The sequence below is a fragment of the Prenolepis imparis genome, unplaced genomic scaffold (genome assembly GCF_030444845.1).
Source record: "Prenolepis imparis isolate NDT839.2.m4 unplaced genomic scaffold, iyPreImpa1.0 SCAF_14, whole genome shotgun sequence".
Lineage (NCBI taxonomy): Eukaryota > Metazoa > Arthropoda > Insecta > Hymenoptera > Formicidae > Prenolepis > Prenolepis imparis.
Window position 1 is genome coordinate 4848413 of NW_028141172.1, and position 23832 is coordinate 4872244.

Sequence of the window (23832 nt, forward strand, 5' to 3'; positions counted from 1 at the left end):
TTTTTAATAATGTTTTTCATAAATTATCTTATTAATAACTCGCAATGAAAAAATTATATTTTACAATTAATTTTATAAGAAACAGAAATATAACAAAGTAATATCCATGATTGAGGAAGAAACAATTTGCTCCTAAATTGAGTATCATCGCGTTAATTATATGTATAGAGCAATTCGTAAAAAAATTGACTTTGTTGACAAATTAAATTAATATTATTACGGTAATGTTAATGTGTGTGTCGAGTGTAATTTATGCGCTGGTAGTTGAGCTAAATGTGAAATAATTTTGTTTTCTTAGTATATCTCTTGACCTGAGATTCTTTTCTACAATTCTCAAATCTAAAACCGTCCTCTCGCTTGATTCTCGATTCTAAACTGAACATAACAATTCTATCAGATTCGTATAATTATTATGCACATATACACACGAATACAAACACATTCATATACACATAAACGAAACATATCATTGGATTTTAATGCCAAACAATTTAATTTATTTTTAATTATATAAATATATGTCATCTCGTACATCGTGTTACAATCAGGGATCCGAACCGAAACAAAATTATGGTTCGGTTTCGGTTACGGTTTAATAAAATATTTAATAACTGTTCCCGTTCCAGTTTCGATTTTTTTTTATAAATAAAGGAAATCGAAATCGTTTAAATTACGATTTTTCCGGTTACGGTTCCGGTTTTTCTAAATTTTTACTTTTCGTTTTTTTAATTAAATTATTTCTAATTTATACTACTTTAAAGAATTATTATTAACTTTTATGACATATAAATAAACGACACTTCATATTATACATGAAAATATATTTAAATATAGGTATATATAATATAGATACATATATAAATATATTTTTATATGTCATAAAAATTAATAACAATTTTTTGAAGTAATATAATTTATATATATACTTTGTATATATATATAATTATATTATAATTAATATTATATATATATAAAATGAAAAACATAATATCCTCACAACTATCATTAGTACGATAATACATACGTTTCAGAACATTAAAAAAATAATTATAATTGTATTGCACTTCGAGGAAGCAATTATCATGACATTTCCGTCATTTGCGCAAAAACAGAAAAAAATACAGAAAAGAACCGTAAAACGAAAATAATTTAACGGTTCGGCTATGGTTCCGGTGTTATAAATTTAATAGAATTTCAATACGGTTTACAGTTTCGGTTCTACTAAAAAAACCGGTTATGAAACGATTATCGGTTTCGGTTCCGGTTCGGGCCGGGTCCCTGGTTACAATTATGAAAACATAAAAAATAAAGAAATACCTATATATATATATATATATAGCATACAAACTCTTTCAAGTGAAAGAGGAGTCAAATATCCATCGATTCTGTTATTGCTGGATCATAAATAGGAAAGATGTAAATATATAATATAATATCAAAAAAATAAAGTATAATGCTATAGCAATATTATAGCAAAATTAAAACAGATGAGTTAAGCAGATCGCAAGGTTACACATATTTGAGAGTGGATAACAAAAAATATTTTATCTCTTTCTTATTACATTATGATAGCACAAGTAACATTTTAATTTTGTAAGCATTTATTTAAATATATAGTAATATATAATGTTGAATTTCGATTACAAACTATTTCTTCGCATCCAAATATTTCTTCCATGGAATCCGAAAAAATAATTTAATGATATTAATGACAAGAATATTGTACATACATACAAACATACATGTGTACATGTTTGTGTGCGTGTGTGTACGTATATGTACATATGTATGTTTATGTTAGTATTCATAAACTCTGGTTTATCGAAATTTAATATTTATATATCATTATATAAATAATGTTCCAATGTTAGCTATATGTTTAACTGTACAGTTAATTAAAATGACAAATAGATATAAAACAATAAAATTCCAATGCAAAAATTAATGACAATCATATAACAAATATTTCTAAAATGCTTTGAAAGGTACAATGATTTCTTTTTTCACCATTAAGAAAATTCATAAATTTAATAGGAAGCAAATATAAATTTGTACTAACCCAACAGATTGATTTCTTTCATCTCCGAATTTTTAAAAGAAGTTAAACATAAAATATAATGCACTCGAAATATAATGCAACCAAACACAAAAGATTAACTCCAATAAGAAAATACAGTTTCAATAATTGAAACATTAGCCAATAATAACAGAGCTATTACTTATTAATAGCCTTTTCACAGGATATGTCTGATTCGTCAATTTCTGAACTTAATTTGTATTCGATCGTCTAGGAATTGGACTCGTCGAAATCGTTGAAAGCGCCGACAAAAAGGATTTCTCGTTTAATTTTTTCATAAATAAGCCAGATGAACGGGTAATTGCTATTCTTGTCGACAATCTTGGTCCTCGGGGAGTGCTCTTGCCCGGTGTAGATCAAGGTGACCGCACTCCCAACGATGTACTCTTCCGTGACCTTGACACGAGCACGATGCACGATATTGCCGAATTGCAAACTGGCCTCGCAATGCGCGAAACAATAGTCCACATTAATCGCATCGGGCGTCAACAAATGTTCGGCACCTAGTGCTTGGATAAGGTCACGGATTTTTAGATTTTGCTCCACGTTGAAGTCCGGCAAAAAGAAGAAGTTTGTATGACCTATTGATGTCGCATGACCATCTAGCACATTCCGAAATTTGCAGCTTCCTTCGTCGGTCGACAATCGTTTTATCATAGCGTCCATATCAGCATTGGTAGCGTTTTCTTCGACCACCCACTCGTCAGAGATTGATGAAGCAGGTCTCAACACAAACAACGACGTGCGGTTTTTGCAGAAGAATTCGCTTACGTGCATGCTTAATTCGTGACAGAAAACTAAAAAATAAAAAGAAAGTGAGAACTTAAAAAACAACAGAAAATTGTCAAGATGCATTGATGAATTAATGAAATTGGAAATATATTCGGTCCTTGCTTATAAAATAACGAGCACTTTTAGGAATCCATACAATATTTCACATTTTCATAAATTAGAAGCCATTTACGTATTTTGATTTAAAATTAGAAATGTGTAAAATCGAAATAAATGGCAACGGTAAAAATAGAAATCCTTTCGTTAACAATTTTAAATATTTAAAAGCAATTTTTATTATACTAAAATTTAACTTTTCTGTTAATGCATAATTTTTCTTTTTGTACATTTGTATTAGCGTATATATGTACACCCGGGTACTATCTATATGTCATTGGCACATTATAAAGCGACAATTATTTATAAGAGCTGATAAGAAACACAAATTATTTCCCATTATATATGAAAAGCATTCCGAATACAAAGATTCTTTTTATTTTGTTTGTGGAGATGGAAAGATTCAATATATTTTTAACATTTAATATTGCTTGGGGACACGACTATCCGTTCATTGATCGAAGAAGTAAAGCGATTTGTTTTTCACAGAATAAAATATATCTACAAAATATGTTTTGCTTACAATTCATTTTAAAAATTTGATAAAAAGATTTATGATATGTAAAAATGTGTGAAATAATATAATATGGCTTGCTCACAGCCTTTACGCTTTTGTGTTTCAAGAATGGTGTCTCTTGATACGCCAGAAAGATTGGTACTTAAATCTTGAAAATTGAAAGTGTCGAAATCATGTAGGGTCACCAAAATAATATCCATATTTGTTCGTATTACGCCTAATTGCATCGGATCATCATGATTTATAATAGATCTTATTTTTTTATTGGCATCATCTATCGTCGCAAGGATATGATTGTTTTGATCTGGGAATCTATATCCGTTCAGACAGTTGAAAATTTCTAGTATTCTCAGCATGGAGATTACAGAAAACTTTTTTCCTTGAATATAACACAAAGTTTCATTGTCGCCGATATAATTCTAGAATCAGAAATATCAAAAGGAATGTTGGTAAGATTCTTATTTATTTTTAAATAAAATACTTTTATTTTATTTCTTTAAATGGTTTCTTTACCATTTTTATACGTGTATCTAAATCTTTATATTAATTTAAAATTCACGTCAAGTGACTTTATTCAAATTAATCTACATAAATAAAAAGAGTCAAAATTAGGTAACTCGAGATTTGTCTGGACTTTATTAAAGATTTATTATTAAAAAATTATTCAGTGACATATTTAAGAAGTATCAAAGTTTCAAATCCTCATTTTGCTTAAAAATATATCCTATTATTTTTTTGTTCCCGTTATTACAACATGATAAATTTTTCAGTGTTGCAGTATTTTAATTTGATAAAAATCTTTACATGTTATTTTATACAATGTGGCGTACAAATTTTGACTCTTCTACGATTATTAATTCCATTACTAATGCAAAAATGCATCAGAATTATTTACCTCATCCATGTCTGTTTCGAAGTATTTATGAAAATTAATATTATTTGATAATAAATTATGTTTGCAGAATCTATTTAAATACAGGATATGTTTTAAGAGCTCTTCAATGGCACCTCTTGACATAAGGTAAACCATTAAAAGTCCTTCATATATATTGTACGGACTGAAGACAAAATTTCCCTTCGGCTTAATCTTTATATATTCACGCAGACTCCTGATCGCGAACTTGAAGAGCGCATCCTTGATTATTTCTGGTGAACAAATAAGATGAATAAAATAAAAATCTAACAAAATTGACAAAAGAGACATATTCAAAAAATAAAGTTTATAAAATTACAATTAATATAATAAATTAATTATAACAATTAACAATAACTGTAATTTCAAAAGATGTTAAATACTAAATATAATGTATTAAAATTTTCTCGACACTTATTTTGCATGTGTGATAGAAAAATTTTTAATATTTCTTTTTAATTTTAAATTTGAAATACAACAAAACCAAAAATATAAATATACTGTTAATCGAAAAAGTAATAGAGAAACAGATTCGTAAATATATTCTTACATATGTTTACTAACAAATCTACATCAAACTTTTTTAAATATGTAACAAACTTGAAATGTTGATTATATTTCCAGCAAGTAAAATAATCGCGAAATTTAAAATCGGTCGATTATTATTGATGATATTTAATAGTAATTTTATTTTATACTTAACAATTAAAAGAAATTATATTCTGCAATAGTTCTATATATCTAAATATCTGACATTGCATTTATTCAAATATGTATATAGTCGTCTACGAAAAGAAAAAGCTGTACCTTAAAATTTAACATATTTCGTGTATACCTAAATCGCGAAACGATTCTCTAAAATATTATTAATACCGGCAAACTTCGAAATAATGTACGCGACTCTATTTGAATCTACATAATCGCGAGACTTACTATGCAATGGTCGTTATTACATCGAAATATACAAAATTAAGTAAAAACAGTATGTTAAAGAAATAATATAACACAAAGGAAATATTAGCACTGCATATCATAATTATCTGTTTGTGAAAGCGGAACCAAAATTGTTTGATTTTGTAAAAGATCTTTCGACTCACCAACGTGTTCCTGTCGAATTTCCATCTTCATTTTTGGCTATAAAATATCAAAACTGTGGTGAACTTCTCTCGTTTATTTGAGTCTCAATATTGTGTAGTCGCCGCTTTTATATATATATTTATATCATGTGACGCGTGCGTATATTGTCGCCAAATCTTTGTGTGCGACAAATTAAATCGGATGTGATTTAAGTTTTTTATATATTATATTTTCGTCGTCTAAGACTTATTCCTTAAGACTATAAGTCTTTTTCTGTACAAATCTAGGGTCACTTTTTGACTTGGTCTCTATCCTACATAAATATTATGATAGAACAGTTTGATAACTAAAACATGATAACTAAAATTGTCAGCGTTGAGAAAAAATTGTGGAAAATAATTACTCTATTTATTTGGTTTTTTTTATGATTGAGGATTATACTACATTTTGCTGAGCTGTCTTTTTAAAATCGTTAAAAAATTCAAAATTTTTAGTTGTATCGTTTAAGAGAAATTTAGATTTAATTAATAATATTAATATTGTTCTTATAATAATAATTTTTAAATATAGTAATAAAGCATTAATATTTTTTTAATATAATTTTTTAATAATTATGTTATTGATAACTCGCAATGAAAAAATTATATTTTACAATTAATTTTATAAGAAACAGAAATATAACAAAGTAATATCCATGGTTGAGGAAGAAACAATTTGATCCTAAATTGAGTATCATCGCGTTAATTATATGTATAGAGCAATTAGTAAAAAAATTGACTTTATTGACAAATTAAATTAATATTATTACGTAATGTTAATGTGCGTGAGTGTAACTTTTCCGCTGGTAGTTGAGCCAAATGTGAGATAATTTTATTCTCTTTGTATATATCTTGACCTGAGATTTTTTCTACAATTTTCAAAACTAAAACTGTCCTCTCCGCTTGATTCTTGATTCTATAGATTGAATATGGCCGTTTTATAAGAAGCATAATTAATATGCACATATATACACGAATACAAACACATTCATATACACATAAAGGAAACATATCATTTGATTTTAATGCCAAACAATTTAATTTATTTATAAGTATATAAATATATGTCATCTCGTACATCGTGATACAATTATGAAAAAAAAGATGAATACGAAAAAAAATCAAGCAAAAGAGATATTATGGAAATAGAAAGTCAGAGTATATAATTATAATTAAAATTAATTAATTACAGTAATATTAACATAATCTGTAATGAAAAAATTGTCAAAACAAAGTATAACGTATTGAAATTTTTTTCGATAATTGTTTTGTACGTTTATAAATACATGTTTATTATATTCCTTTAATTTTAAACTCAAAATACGATAAAATCGACAATATATATATATAATGATAATTGAAGGAGAAATAGAAAAAGAGATTTGCAAATTCTTATCTATGTTTACTCTAGCATGTCTACGTTCAAACTTCGTTTATACTTAACAAACTTGAAAAATAGTTCATTTGTTCATATTTTTAGCAAGTAGAATAAATGCAAAATGCGAGATTAGTAGATTATTGTTGATAAAATTTAATAGTAATAACTAATACTGAACAATGTGAAGAAATTATATTCTGCAATAATTCTACATATCAAAAATTATGAAATTTTTGCGAATATTACTTTCTGTCTAGTCGCTGTAAAAGTCATAGCTTAAAATTAAACTTATTTCGAGTATACCTGAAACGCGAAAATATTCGCTAAAATATAGTTAATGCAAGCAGACTTCGAAATAATAATGTACACGGTTCTATTTAAATCTCACGAATCGCGAAACTCGTTATATGCAATGATCACTAAATTACATCGAAATGTACAGAATTACAGAACAATATGTTAAACTACGGTTGGCAGCAGTCGGGAGTAAAAATAATACAGCACAAAAGAGATATTAGCGCTGTATATCTTAATTATCTGTTTGTGAAATCGGAGGCAAAATCGTTTGATTTTGTAAAAGATCTTTCGATTTACCAAATTGGACATCAGACTCCATTGAATCCTCGTGCTCCATTTTTGGCTCTACAGCAAAACTGTGGCGAACTTTCTTTGTCTATTTGTGCCTCAATATTATGTAGTCGCTGCTTTTATTTATTTATATTATGTGGCGCACGCGCATATTGTCGCCAAATTTAATTTTTGCACGAGAAATTGAACCGGATGGGATTTCAGTCTTTTGTACATTTTCGTCGTCTAAGATTTTTCTGTACAAATCTATAGCTATCTTTTGACTTGATCACACCATCCTAAATAAATATTGTAACAGAATAATTTGGAGACTGAAATCGCGTCAGCGTAAAAAAACTGCGGAAAATAAGTAATTACTTTTTTTTTATGAACTGTGTAATTGAGGATTCATTTTGCTGAACTGTCTTTTTAAAATCATTGAAAGATTCGCAATTTTGTTTTATCGTTTATGAGAATCTTGGAATTAATTCATTAAGTATTAATATTTTTCTGATAATAATATTTTTTAAATAGCATTATTTTTTTTTAATAATATTCTTTAATAATGAGATTATCGATAACTCTGAAGAAATTACATTCTGCACTAATTTCATTTAATAAAACAAAAATATAGCGAAATGATCTGTGTCGATGGTTGCGAAAGAAACAATTCGATCCTAAGTTAAGTATCATCGCGTTGATTAGAGCAGTTCATAAAAAACTCACAAATATTGAAATAAATTAATATTATTATGATAACGTTAATGTGTGTGTTTGTGTGTTGAAGGAAAGAAAGTATAGATAATAATTAAAACATATATCTAAATATAATTTTTTTTCCTTCTCTTATTACATAAATCTCTACAGTGTAGTTAATATTTCTACTATGTTTTCTCCGATTGTTTAAAATACATTCGATACACACAATTTCTTCAAGTTCGAGAGAAGGAACATTTGTAGAATAAATGTTTCACTCAGTCAACAAGCGCGAGCTTCGATTTCATCGAAATTCATTATCTGATCGGAAGATTATATTAATGTATCTTTTATATAGATTTTTATTTGATTTTACACTCATTTTCACCTACAACATGTGATCAAAAAATATGGACAAATTCTGTCATTAACAAATTCATTAGTTATTAATATAAACTTCCTTTATACTATGTAGAGATGGAATGTCAGATAATATTTCGACAAAGAGACGAGTCCCTATTTCGTATATTGACAAAGTTACATAGAACCAGTCAGAGTATTTTTTGATCACACACTTAGTAACTCTATATATAATTGTGTAGGATATCGTAAAATCTAAATGCGAGAATAAATTAATGAGATTCACGCAACAGACTTCTCTCGAAAAAATATCAGAAGACAAGAGGCTCTCGGCTCGAAAATTCGCAGATTCAAAAGCCAGCGATTTTTTTCGAAGCCTCCAAAGCGCGAACGATCTCCTCCGATCGTTAAGAAAAATCACTTGGTCACACATAAAACAAAGCTCTGCTCAGAGTTGAGTCAGTCGACTATAAGAAAAAAGAGATTTGACACAACAATTCTCTGACTTCGATCTTTCAAGAACCTCTCCATTTAGCCTTCCGTCGACGCATAATTTCTTCATCTTTTCATCAATGTATGGGTACCCGGGATACCAACTGAATAGGAATAGGTAATTGTACAAAGATAAGAAACCACATCCGATTTTGAAATGTTATCAAGGTCGTCATCTTGAGTGATATTGTAGGAGTTTCAACAGGCGCTCGTCATTACGTTATATTTTAAACCCATTTTTAACATTGACAGTTGCTTCGGGTACCCAGGTACCCGTTTCACCTACGAAAGGGTTAAACCGCACCAGGGGTCAACGATTGCGCGGGCGAACGGAAAACACCTGTGAAGAGGACGGTTCGGTTTTGCTTGTCGTAGATGAGGTAGACGAAGGGATGGTTAGCGTTGAAGATGGCGGGTTCGGTCGGTCGGCTGGAGCGGAAGGTGAAGATCGCGGTGGCCGCAGCCGCTGTGGTACCTTCTTCGGTGACCTCGACGCGTGCGCGATGGACGGCATCACCGAGATGAAGGCTTCCCTCGCCTTCGGCGACGAAGCCGCGCAGATCGGCCGCCCCGGGTGTCAACAGTTCCCCGGCGCCCAGGGCGTGCAACAGCTGATTCAGCTGCAGCTCCCGTTCGATCTCGAAGCGAGGCAGACTCACCTCGACCTCCCGCGTCGGCATCCCGTCGTCCAGCAGCTGACGCAGCTCTCGAGATCCTTTTTCGGTCGCCAGTCGCTCCACCAGCTGGCGGATGCCGTCCTGAGGCTCGTTCGAGGACGAACCCTGAAGGAGAGTTCGTGCAGTCGAAAAAGGAGGCAGCAGAACGAACATGGACACCTCGTCACCCTTGTAAGGCAACTCCAACACGTAAGCGCCTAGCTCCTCCGAGACGACTGAAGAGAGAAAGATTCGTCTTGAGATTAGGAAATATTCGGAAGAGAACGAAGAGTAAAATATATAGATTGTAAGTCGTTTTGCATTTAGGGTGAAGAAGCTGATGATTGAACGGTTTAGGGATGTCGCATTTTTTAATAGTGATAGATTATTATTTGGCTCACGAATTATTCAAACTCAATCAGTCGTCAGCTTATTGAAGTTTGTACTATATTTATTTAAGGTATAAAAGATTTAGATAAATCTGTAAAATTTTTTGTATGAGATAAATTAATGATAAAATTGGCCAAAGAATGAATACATTTTTTTTCTAACAATGATATAGAAATTCTCAATGATATAGAAATCGACAAACGAGATTGAAGTAAACAGAGCGTTTTCTTACCGTGATTAAAACTTCCCTTCTGGCGCATATAGGTAACGAAGGAGTTTTGCGTGCCAGAAGCGTAGAAGATGTCGCGTTTGGAATTCTTGGGATCGAATCGCTGGGCCCAAAGACCCTTGAAGTAGACCGCGTTCGCCAGAACCAGGTCAGTGTCCTCGGTGATGCTGTTGGGCGGCAAGAGATCACGGATGTGACCCTTGGTCATGTTGCTGACCCAATTGTTGATGCGAGTCCGCACCTCGGCGGGATTCGTACGGAAATCGGTCACTTGCAACTGATCGTCGAAGAAATCGAACATGCATTCGCGCAGCTTCTTGGAATTCGTGATCCAAAATCTGTTGGCGACCCTGTACTCGTAATCCGTGGACCTGTTTGTCTGTAATAAGAAACATCTGTCTGTGAGAAATCTCGAAGAGACGGGTTTTCCCAAGAATTTCGATTATAAGTCACGTCATACAAAGTCGAGGTAATTAACAATTAATTGGAGGATATCTTTAGTTTTCAAGATATAAATGAAGCCGAGTCTATTTTAATTGTCGAGAGATAATAAATTTCTAAAATGTCTTAAAGTTACTTTCTCTAAAACTGTCAAGTTATTTATTTAAACTCGAAATATTCATTTATTTAATTATTTATTTATTTCACATTCAATATCCATCATTAATACTTCATATTAAGTCTTCTGTCAATGAACAGGTACCCAATTTTAAATATTGTCCAAAACAAAATACAAATACCTTTGTATTCAGAAACTTCCCAAAATATAACAGGAAAAAATGTTTGATACCCAGCAGTTATAAAGAAATTGTCCGAGTACCCATACATTGAGAAAAAGGTGATTAATGATACATTGACAGAAGAATTAAGCGAAAATCTCATTTATTTCATCCGTCCAATTGAGGTGCAAACATTTCGCAATGAAACTTTAGGATTAAAGTCGTCCAAGGATTTCTGCCATATATTAATATATATTATATTTAGAACCTTGGGGATCCGGAGATGTTGATGTAACGATAAAAATCGCGCGCGATTCACCTTGACATACCTTCGGCGAAGTAAATCGCGCAGCGGATTACGCAATCGTCATCTGACAGACGGGGAATCGCTCACCTGGGATCGCATCTGATTGAGATATCTCTCGAAGGCGTAGTAACGTTGCACGTCGATCTTGGACAGCTGTTCGGGAATACGGAGGGCCCGTTTGAGGGATTCCTCGGTGGTACCGCGGGCCCCGAAGTAAGCCAGACTTAGGGCCTGGTGTATGCTGTGTGGGCTGAAGAAGATGTTGTCCTTCGACTCGATCAGCGCGACCTTCTTCAGGCTGTCGAGCGCGAAGTCGAAACGGGCGTCCGTCAATGATACCTTGGATGTCGGGTCCATCAGCGCGGGAACGTCATTTCCCGTTAGACATTGCGCTGAAATCATCCCGATTGCCAGCGACAGCGGCAGAATCACCTGGGAAACAGGAAAAAAATTATTAAATAAAGTATTAATGATAAAATATTAAAAAATATATTCAGATTAATGTTAAATATTAAAATATTTAAAAAAAATTAGAATATTAAAAATTAACATATTAAAATATTAAAATATTATATTATTATAATATTAAAAAATTAAAAGATAAAATAATAAGAAATTATAATATTAGAAAAAAATTTAATAATTAAAATTTTTTTTAATCAAAATATTAAAAAAATAGAAATATTAAAAACTTAAAATATTAAAATATTAAAAAATTAAATATTATAAAAGATTCTTATATAATTTTATTATACATATATAAAATCTATAAGCGCACTTTATTTTTCTTCGGAATTTTCGCAAGATTTGACAAATATAACATAAAAATATATTTTAAAATAAATGAAGAAAATTAAAAAATAAAAATATCCATTAAAAATTTTTTATTTTTGCGAATACTTTCTTATTTGACACCTATGTATTGTCGAGTATTTGTCTGTTGTCAAAAGATTAAGGATGTTCCACGTGAATAAAGACGTTGACATCATTCCTTCGCTCGAGTATTCGCAAACGCGAGGAAAAAACTTTCTCGCTCGACGGAGAAAGCGGATGAGGAATCACATGTTTCATGCAAAATACGGAACAGCCTGGGAAGAAATGTGGGCCGTAGATACATGATTTTTTTTTTTTTTTTTTAATATATTCCAACGCGATTCCTCACGCAGGCAATAGCCTCTAATTTATGCGAGTTTCTAAACTATATGATCCGCAATTATCATGTATCAAGAAACCGATCGTGACTAGCATCATAAAATCCTTTTGATCCGAATACATGTAATTTTCAACTGGCGGCTATATATTTTTTCTTAAAAACTTTTATGTGTTTTCTTCACAACAATTGATTCCTCTCATTATTTTGTGCATAAAAGTATTGAGATAAGATCATCGAAAAATGAATATTTTACGAGATATTTTATAATTTGTAATAATATAAAATTATGACACATTAAAGTACAAAACTATTCACTCTTTAGCCATCCTACCCTACTCTTATAAATTTTCTTTTTTTTTTTAATAAATTTTCATTGCGAGAATTGAGTTATATAAAAAAAAAACTAGGTTGACCTTCAAAATTGACCTTAATTAAAATGCAAGAGATTATCAACTTTTTTCCTCCTTCAAAAACTTAACTTTTGTACGAAATATTTTCTCGTCTGTCATAGTTTCAGCAATATTCGACTATATTAATTAAAATGGGGACATCCTGCATATCTCTTCTCTTCACGCGATTGCGTATTCATCTGGCGCACGATATATGTATTTCAGGATCTCTATTATTCCAGAAGTGACGCAACCGCACGCGGATCTCCTGCGCAACTTCCTTCCTCAGGGCTATCTGCGTAATGTGTACAGCGAAATTACGACCGGATCGGAAATCGAGGGCTAGGAACGAGAGAAAGTAGCCCCAGCGTTGCGTATGACATCATAGGGCATCCGGCTTTCTTGATTGAAATTAACGCAGTGTTGTTCTTAGATGATTTTAAAATTAGCTAGATAAAGATGAGATGAAAATATGCAAATTCATCTTAGGTAAGCTGAAGATGATTTTGTTTTAAATATATTTAGATAAAAGATAAAATAATTATATGGCGATTCATCTAGATAACTTCCAAATGATATTATTTTTAAGACCGCTTATTTAAACACAGTTATAAAAAAATGTAAATTATAAAAGGGATACAAAAATATATTCATATACTTTTATTTTTATAAATTTTTATCGCTTACTGTTTAAGTTCTACTACTTAAGTATTTTTATCTGCTATGGCTCTAAACCAAATTATCTGAACATTTGTCTAGATAATTTAGTAAAGATAACACTTTTTTTTTATCTTAGATGCAGATATAGATAATACATATTTTTATTATCTATATAAAGATAAGATTCCACAATTTTATCTATGATCATCTATATAATTTTATTTAGATAACAGCAAAACTGTTAACGCGTAACGAAGGTGGACGCGTAAATACAGAATCGTCTAGGCACAACACGTCGAAGTCTCTATCTTCGACGGAAAAAGACAATTAATAGGCACAACAGTATGTAGCGTAATTTCTGATGGCGTCAGAATCAGCGAGGCCATCGTAAAAATTTTCTTTACTTTTTTAATAAAGAGTAAAAAAATAGGATTGAAATCGAGATAAAAATTGGAATACGTCTCTCAAAGTTAAAACTAGAATTGAAATGATATGATGAAATCGAAATAAGAATAATAATTAGCTCGAATTGAAATTGAGATCGGAAAAGATTGAAATTCCAATGACAGTTTAAATTCAGATTGGATCTGCACCTTGAATAAATCTAAATAAAAATTAAAAATCTAAATAAAAATTAAAAATTTAAATAAAAATTAAATCTCTAAATTATGAAGTGTCAATTGATTTTAGCTCTTTACAAGTTATTTGAAATATTTCCCAATTAAATGACATTAATTTTTGTATATTTTTTTTATTTACAATTCTTTATATGTGTTTCTCAGAACATTGTTTACAAAATGCCAAGACAAGTCACTTTCAGATTTGATAACTTTTTTTAGTAGAATAATTTTCTTCAGAAACTGTACAATTATATGTGATACTCTTATGGACATATAGTAATTATTATCAATTATTGTGAATCATATTTTATAATAATATGTGATACTCTTGTGGACATAATAATTATTATCAATTATCATAAAGATTCATAAATCATATATGTTTATTCAACTTGTAAAATATAAAACTCATATGTGTATATTTCTTAGATAGCGAACATAAATTAAAATTAAAATTAAAAATAAGAATATAATAATTAAAATTAAGCTTGAGCGAATTAAAAATAGAACGCGAGAAAATTGAAATTAAAATTAAATCTCAATTTAATAAATTAGAACAGAAATAAATATGAGAATTATAATAAATATGAATTATAATAAATATAAATTAAAATAAAAAATCAAACTGAATTTTAAATGAAGAGAACTGTTTGAAAATAAAAGTCGAGATTTTGTTTACCAGATCGAATTAAAATAATGCGGGAATCGCTAATAAATTCTTCGCACGCGTCGTATATCGCTCTTATTTACATGTCGATCACGTATCGTGTACACAATCCATGACAAGCTACTGTTCACGAAGAGTTAGTCTTTGCCCGTTTCATTCTTGGAAGTGAATGAAGCGACTCTTTTTCCTTCTCTTTTTCTCTTTTTTTAACGAGCGATTAAACACAGCACCGAGATAATAATCGTTCGTGACTAAGAACTTATGAATGGGGAATTCCGTGAAAAATCATGAGAGAGTGTCTTCTACACAAACATGTAGGAGATTTTGTAAAATAGATGTAATTCGCCTGATTAACTCGTTAAAAGCCACAATAATGGGAAGAATTGCGGTTAACGAGTTGAAACTTGTATTATTAACTCAGTCAAGGAATAACGTCAGGTTGACAGTGAAATTGACATTTAGCGTTAAACACATACGATGGTGACATTCGCGGACAGCTGTTGATGGATCCTGTCCTCTGATGATTTCGTCGCGTGTTCATAATCAAATTCGTCCGTCATGTCGCGATAAAAGCAACTACGAGTACTTATATGGCATTAATAATGAGTTGTGTGTCATCGTCTGTATATCAATATTACATAAAAATTCCGATGACATCGCTCCAGATAAAACGAGATAAAAATGGTCAGCGATGACGATTGTTTAGCTACGGGAAAATGTTTTCCTACCGGATATATCCCAAGATTACCGTCACGAAGCTTTATTTACGGAATCCCCGATCTATTTTACGTCGCGAAATGTATGCGATGATTAACAGCAGATTTAAAATTTATATTAAAATATATATTAAATATATATTAAAATATATATATTAAATATATATTAAAATATATATTAAATATATAATAAAATATATATTGAAAATTTACAAGCTTTACATTAATGACTGAAAGAGAAGTTAAAAATTTTAATTCTTAATCAATTTTTGTGTGAGAGAAACAGATTATTTATATATTCTAAAAATGTATATATTTCTAAATATTTATATATTTGTATAGTTATATATTAATATATTTATATATATATTTATATATATTTATATATTTATATATTTATATATTTGCACATATATTTATATATTTATATATTTATATATTATATATATTTAATAAATATTTATATATTTCGAAAAATTTAGAAATTATAAACAAGTATTTTGATTTAAAATATCTCTATTTAAACATATAAGATAAAGTTCACTTTCAATCAATGCAGAAATTAATTCGCGAAGAGACAAAAACGTTCATTCTCAGTCTTTCGATAAGACTTATCGCGGTTGAACTTCTGACAACAGCCAAGAGGTCATTCCTCGAAGGAATGCAACATGCATTGACGTCTTCGAAAAGCAATTCCCAGAAAATTTCGGAAATTGTCTCGTCATCACGATTGCAAAAATCGCAACTTATTATTAAACGAACCAAGTGAAAAAAGCGCGAATAAGACGGACTAGTAGAAAAGGCATAAATTAAACGGACGAGTGAAAAAAACGCAAATATAGAAGAGACAATGGACTCACCGTAAGGAACGACATAGCACTTTCTCGGAATTCCAGGGAAATCGGGAGCTCACAGCGATGTTCGACAGTCGATCGATCCGATCACGACGCGATCCGTTCGACGATGGAGAAGAGGCAGGACTGAAGGCTGCGAGCGACCACGAAGAGAAGTGAATGCCTGGCCCCACTCCTTTTCCCACTTTGTCACGTTTGGAGAACGTCACAACGTACACAACAAGTATCCAGGATCGGATCAAATCGAGAAAAAGCCAGGAAAGTTTTTCTTCAATAAAGTTGTACTTGAATCAATTTTAAAAACTAATTTTTTTGCTTCTTTTTTTAAGAAATATAAAAAAGGAACGAGACCTCCTAAAGAACCTATCGATTTCGATAGAATTCAATCCAAGTGTAAGATATTGCGTGAAATAAGATTGATATAATAATGAAAATTTTTCGAAAAAAGTTGTACTTGAATCAATTTCGAAAAATAATCTTTTTTGCTTCTTTTTTTCAAAAAATTAAAAAATAGAACGATCTTGATATAATAATGAAAATTCGTCATTCATTAGCAAGAAACCTATGGTGAAATTATCAAGAAGGTTGAACCCTTTAACTTTTTCTTAAATTTTGTTTCAATTTTCATCAAATTTTTAAGCAACGTCTAAAGAAAAAGCCTTCTTCTCTCTTTTAACAAAATATATTTTTAAATTTTGTATATAATAAATAAATGCGCACTTTTCATAACAAAATTCTTATATAAATTTATTATTAATTTATTATTTTTATTAATTTTTATTATATATATATATATATGTATATTAATTTATTATTATATATAAATTTATTTAACTTACTTGAACAAATGAACTTAAAATATATCTGCCGAGAGTTCAAAACTAATTTACATCCTTGTAGAAACCCTCTTGATTTTTATTTCACAATCAGTCGAAGCTTCCCTTTCCGGTTCGACCCTGAACACGTTTATGTACATAAACGTTTCTCGCGAGGTCCAGTCCATTATTTCCTCTCGTCTCTTGGAAATGCCCAGTCGTAATCGTCGACTTTATTACTTCGAAAATCCCTGTCTGTCAATGATCTCACAATGTACGGCCATTATTATTCTTCGCGTATTTTATTTTTACTAAAGACAATTTCATCTCACTCAGACGATTCATTTTCTTGAAGAAAAATACATAAAATTTTTTCAGAGATTTTATATTCTCTAATCTAAAAGAAGTCTATCTAGAAAAAAATTCGCGTGAAATCAATCTGAAATAAATCCCATCTCGATTCAAGCATCAAATATATACTTCTCTCTCATTCGCATATTTCTTCATCCATTTTAAAAGGATGAATTGAGATTGACAGATCAAGTAGCTTAAGTGTTTCGCGCAATTAAGTGTTACGCTTGAGGCTCCTGACCCTTTCGCATCTGTATTATTAGATTATGATGTCAGAAGAATCGTTTAAGTGTTTTTCTTGCTGCATCACGCGAAGATAAAAATTACTGCAATAATAATTCTTTATATAAATTATTATTATTATATGAATTAATTATTATTACATGATTATTATATATAAATTATTATTATTTATATATAATTTTATATATTTATATAAATTGATAAAATATATTGTTACAAATTTGCTATATAATATTATAATTAATTATAATGTGACAATTATATATTTTATAATTATAGTTATCTTTATCATAGTTAAATACACACATCTCTTTTCTCCTCTCTCCTTTCTCTCTGCAATAAATAAAAAACTTTAAAATAATTGTTCAAGATTTACAGCTATCAATCCGTATAAGATAAAAAAAATTTTTTAAACGCGCGTACGTGACGTCACATCCTAATTGCGTTTGACTAATTAAGCAAAAGTATGATCTCAGAAGTGAATCAGACGAATTCATAATTTCATCTAATTCAGAATTAATAACTAATCCGATGAATAACTTATTTCGTTATGGTTGCAACAAGATTTCCAACAAACTATAGTCTTTTCTTAAAAAAAAAAAATTCCCAATGAAAATAAATTATTTATAAAAAATTAATAAAAATGACAGATCATATTAATGAAGAAAAATTAGATTTGATTTAATTATTTTTTTTCTTGTATAATTAAAAGAAAGAGAGATATATTTGTCAAAATATATATAATAATATTTTTAATATATTTTTCTTTTGAAATTAGATTAAATTAAATTTCTTATACAATTATAAATAATTTACAATAAAATTTAAAATATTTGTATCATTTATAAAAACATTATTATGAATTAAATAATTGCTTCAATTGATCACATTAAATAATAATCAATACTAAACATTTTAAAATAAATTAAGTTATTTAAATGATAGAACACATTTATTTTAATAGAAGAAATTAATTCATATTATTAAAGAATTAAATTCTTGATCTAGAGAAAAAAATTATCAAAAAAATTAATTACTGACAGAATACTTTATTCAAATTAAATAGTAGACTGCATTATAAATTATAAAGAATGCAATTAAATTATAAAGAATACAATTTTCTTTTTAACTCGAGCGTAATGTTCTTTAATTCTATCTCGAGATAAATTATGAGATATGAGATCGCAATTACGCGTGCATCAATTTTATCAGGGAATTTTCTTTGATAAGGAATGTCTTGCGAATACCGGCTATTCTTATAATATAATACATCAACAATTCTTCTTCTTCACATTCTTCATTAATTTAATGCAATGTTATACGTAATTTGAATAAAATATGAATAATGTTCTATCACGATAATTAATTTTTCGATAATTTTTTTTCTCTTTACAAGAAATTTCTTGTCTTTAATGTGCATAATAATGTAAACTAACATAATGTCGCACCATATGAGTATTTTCGTCAACACACGTGCGTGTTTACATACATATACACATACTTTTAGTCTTTCAGCAGGAAAGCAAATACTGGAAAGTCCCAGTCGAATCATCTACTTGATGGACTGCAGTTTTTACCTCGAAAAAAGTATACTTTAAACGAAGACACGATTTTTTTAGTGAGAATTCGGTACAACAAAAGTTTACTTAATAAATTTAATACGATAAAAAATTTTTCATCAACAAATTTAAATAAAATTAAACAATTTTAAATAATTTTATAATTTTATAACTTTATTAATTTAAACGTCTTATTAATTTAAACCAAATTAAATAATTTTAAAGAATTAAATAATTTTATTAATTGTAATTATTGAACATGTCAAAAAAAAATTCGATTTTCCCTCTGAAATCTTTCAATTTAATTCAATCGATAAAAAACCAATTCAATTAATGAATTTGATATGATAAAAATTAATACAAAAATCACTGTCCAATCAAAAAATATGTTTGTTAATTTATGACACCTATTATTAATAGAATTAAATCGACGATATTAAATCGCGGATTGTTGTTGATATATTACACGAGATATAAAGCTCGATGAAAATAAATTTTAATTAGAGAACACATGAATCTCTTTTTTCAGATATCTGATCCGAAGATTACAAACTTGATAAAACGTACAAGTGTCCTGATATCAAACAATAGCTCGAACCGTCTCGTATTTTTAAAATCGAACGATTGTGCGAAAACTATTATCTTCGTCGAGAAAGTAAACGAAAAAAAACGGGATCGCGAGAATGATTGCAAGTTGAAGGTAATTTTATTAGAGTCAAGTTTTTATTCAACATTACAAAACCGCAATCATTACCACCTATTCAGATGGCGATTTCCTAAAAAAACAGAGATGCTTCGCGATTGCATTATTATTTCTCCTTCTCCTACGAGATGTTTGAAGATAAATGCAAACAGATCGCAAAAATACGAAGTCCAATTACTATCATTCATCTCTCATCAGGAAATAATAATACTACTAAATTGACACGTTAGGGTTTGTCGTTTTTTTCCTTTCTCAGATAAAATTGAAATTAAAACAAGAAAATAACAATTCTTCGACTACGATAAAATATTAAAACAGTTCACCGTTTCAAGAATACCTATAAAACGATGTAATACTGCATGTATATATGTATATGATGTGTGCAATAATAATAAATATCTACCTAAAATTCAATAGGAACAACGATGCGTCGCGAGACAAAAAACCAGCGATTGTATCGATGATGAAAATATTTTATAAAAAGTTGGCCATCGCAAGAGCGACTAAAATCATTCAACAAATAAACAACCCAAGTAGCAAACTGATGTCATTAAACGTCAAAATCGTCATTTTGACGTCTAATGACATCATTCGCCGTCAAAATAATGTTATTTTGACATCTAATGACGTACGCTTGCTACTTGAAAACTATGTGTGTGAAGAACACTCTGTAACTTAAGTTACCGATTACAATTCTCAACTATCGTTGTGCTCGGACTTTAATGACGTTCTATTGCTCGCGTTACTCGCGTTTTGCGTCGCCGACAGAGACTTATCGTCGTCGTTGCTTCGGATGAATCGGAAGACCCCGCCGCTGCGATAATATTGCACGAAGTTTACGACGCCTATCAGCACGTATATCACAGCCAAGGCCACAAAGTAGCTGCCGTAGACGAAGAACTGAAAAACAAAAGGAAAAAATGTGCAAAGCGTTATTCGAGGAAGCGCGTGACCTTCTTCTCTTCTCACCTGCTGCCGAATATCCAACATGAGCTTGTTGACGACTACGAACGTCAGCAGACTCTGCGCCAATAACGAGAAGAAGATGTTCACTCCGAATATCAGGCCGTAACTGTCCTCGGATATGTCCTTGGCGACCTCGGCGCTAAAAGAACAAGCGAAAGTCTGATACTTCCTTCATCTTTGACGATTTTATTCGAAATAGAAGTTTATCTCGACATAAATTCACCTCGCAACGGTAACCATGGTGTGATAGATCACGCCGAATATGATGTAGATGCTGTATTGCAACCAGATGTTGTAGTTGTAAGATGCAACTATTAATATAATGCCTTCCAGAAGCGAGAATATGGACAATGTTATGTCACCTAATAGATTCCAGTTTAACTTCACCTTCCCTACGCAAAATACAGTCCCTGCACCTGGAAAACAAACACAAAAATTGTGTAGAATAAAATTCAAAAAACATTATTTTTAATCGCACCTTCTAAAATCTTATCGATCAATCAATTTTGATAAAGAGTGTTTTGATAAATTGTGTAGAATAAAATTCAAAAAACATTTTTTTTAATCGCACCTTCTAAAATCTTATCGATCAATCAATTTTGATAAAGAGTGTTATTTCGAAGGAGCAAATTCATAGATAGAAGGCATCGCATCTAACTTCACCGATTTGCGTTTTATTAATAAATATATAATCCTTTTTCTGTAATTTAATTTTTAAAAACAGAGCGATTTAAAATTATAATAAATAAAACATTTCTCTCTAATGAATTATTTTATGCAAATTGTTAACGCACAAACATATCTATATCTATTTATATATATCTGTTCCTATCTAGATTGATATATATTTCATTCTTAATATTTTTTTAATTAATAACTCAATTGAAAGAAAATTTATCTGTCAAATATGTTGATTGCTTTAATGCTATCATTATCAGTAGCCTCTATTAGACTTATCTCGCACAGATAGCTAGATTAAAAAATTAGTCATAATATTCATATTACATCGAATCGCATGACATTTACTCGTGTATTCTACAATTTAATTTTCATATGAGCAATTTACGTCGGGCTCGATTAACGAAAACCAATTAATTGTTCCGAATTGCGATTCCTAACTTTTTGGTCCTATTTTAAATAATTTGAACGAACCATTTCGGAGACGATTGAGCCTTTTTCTCTCTCTTCCTCACCTATGATTGCGTAGAAAAAATCCACCGCGCCGTTATAGATCATGTCACCCGGCTCCACCGCCGTTTGCCACAATAGTTGCACGTAGCTGATGCTTTGCAGGTATCCGCAGGAGGCCAAAGCCCACCAGATCGACCACTTGGCCACGCGATAATTGGTATAGGCCTGCAAGAAGTGTTTCCACAGCAACGCGTAAGCGTTCTTGATGTTACTAAGCAAGGGCATTCCTGATACTCGGAAGCAACAACGACACTTCGTTGGCTCGGTCAATTGATAATCGAATGGTCCCTTGCCTTGCTCGTTGTCGGAAATGCTGGCGCGATGGAAGTACATCGACTGCTCCACAGAAGGTAAAAAGAAGGCCCATATCGTCGCGAGCACATTGGCTGAAAGTATTTACAATATTATAAGTAATAATAGATAACAATAAATAATAAAAATATATTAATAATAATAAATAATAATAGATGTTATATTCATACAAATCAGACATCTTATAAATAATTATCACTATACATATAGAAGTTTATGTAAATTATAATTAAATGTGTCGCAATTGGAGAAACTCTAAACGTTTCATTTACATCAGACTTTTCTCTGTATAATTCCCTGTCTACGTTATATATGTAGATACCTGCAAGAGTGAGATAATTGAGCTGGTGATAGTTCAGTAGACCGAAGGAGGCTGTTAATTGCGCTGTAATGCCTGACATGCTGCGACTAAACAGTAAGGCTGCTTTGGTGTGACTTGTCACTTCCTGATAGTGCGTCTTATCTACTTTGGCATATATGTAAGTGTAGTAAGCAACCTCCGTGGACAAATATAGACCGTAAAAGAACTCGAGGATCTGAAACACCAGCACAGTTCTTCCGAGTATTATTATGAGGAATGTGATAACGCCAGATAGACCGCTGAGTATGATGATAGGCTTGTATCTGACAAAGTCTGTGATCAGGAACACGAATATCAATGTGGTTAAGAAGCTGTAGGTTGATACAGGATAAATTTCTTGATTTACCTGAAAGGTATCGTATCAGTATATTATTTAATTAATTAATTTAAGTGAACTCTTAACATCGCACATTGAATATCTTAGAAACTAACTTGTTCAACCGTAAAATTTTTCCACGGTCCAGTCAGATAATCCGTCACGAAGGATTCGGAGGGTCGAAAATCCTTGAAGCACCCGAACATGCAGAGAATACACGAGATCTTGAGCCAATGCATCTTGCGTCTTGTAAAGTACTTGTTCTACGTCGAATAAATCCCAGTTTGTATAAAATTTGAGGAAGCTCTCTCAGTCATACGTCCCTGCAAGAGAAGTAATTTGATCTACTCATTGCATAGTCGATATAAAAAATAAATAACACGTTTCTTTACTTTCATATTTATCCCAAGAAGAGCAAGAAGAGCAAGAGCGAGAAATACTTACGCTGAATTGTTTAATACCGCTTAATTGTAAATCAGTTCCCTTTCAATTGTTCCCCGAACACCTAACAGATGCTCGGTTATTGATGACGAAACGTATTCTCTCGTAATCAGATGCTCCGCATATTTTCTGGTGTCATAGAGTTCGACTACATCCACCCCCAACATCTCCATGCGCTCTCGTGCGCTCGACTGTTCTTCGTGTCGCGAGA

The 23832-nt window shown here is 30.7% G+C and overlaps 3 protein-coding genes and 1 long non-coding RNA gene across 5 annotated transcripts in view; 1 reads left to right on the plus strand and 3 right to left on the minus strand.

Moving 5' to 3' along the window:
- LOC145945465 (uncharacterized) overlaps positions 1-23832 on the plus strand; it is a 122188-nt gene that overhangs the window by 46701 nt on the left and 51655 nt on the right. The window lies entirely within an intron of this gene.
- Positions 2288-2854, minus strand: LOC145945573 (serine protease inhibitor 88Ea-like). Its single transcript, XM_083054635.1, has one exon. It carries the CDS (start codon positions 2852-2854, stop codon positions 2288-2290), a length of 567 nt encoding a protein of 188 aa, XP_082910761.1.
- On the minus strand, positions 8264-16526 carry LOC145944973 (serine protease inhibitor 88Ea-like). The gene is made up of 4 exons (XM_083053694.1): positions 16370-16526; positions 11392-11736; positions 10282-10657; positions 8264-9895 (listed from the first exon to the last, which is right to left on the minus strand). The coding sequence occupies exons 1-4, from the start codon at positions 16382-16384 to the stop codon at positions 9297-9299; spliced, it is 1335 nt and encodes a 444-aa protein (XP_082909820.1). The 5' UTR covers positions 16385-16526; the 3' UTR covers positions 8264-9296.
- LOC145945463 (thiamine transporter 2) lies at positions 20033-23800 on the minus strand. Of its 2 annotated transcripts, XM_083054501.1 has the most exons (7): positions 23625-23800; positions 23297-23503; positions 22826-23210; positions 22194-22577; positions 21224-21416; positions 21004-21139; positions 20033-20934 (listed from the first exon to the last, which is right to left on the minus strand). In XM_083054501.1, exons 2-7 carry the CDS (start codon positions 23417-23419, stop codon positions 20731-20733), a joined length of 1425 nt encoding a protein of 474 aa, XP_082910627.1. In that variant the 5' UTR covers positions 23420-23503; positions 23625-23800; the 3' UTR covers positions 20033-20730. The 2 variants fall into 2 exon arrangements, with proteins under 2 accessions (XP_082910627.1, XP_082910626.1); XM_083054500.1 differs by having other exon boundaries at positions 20033-21139.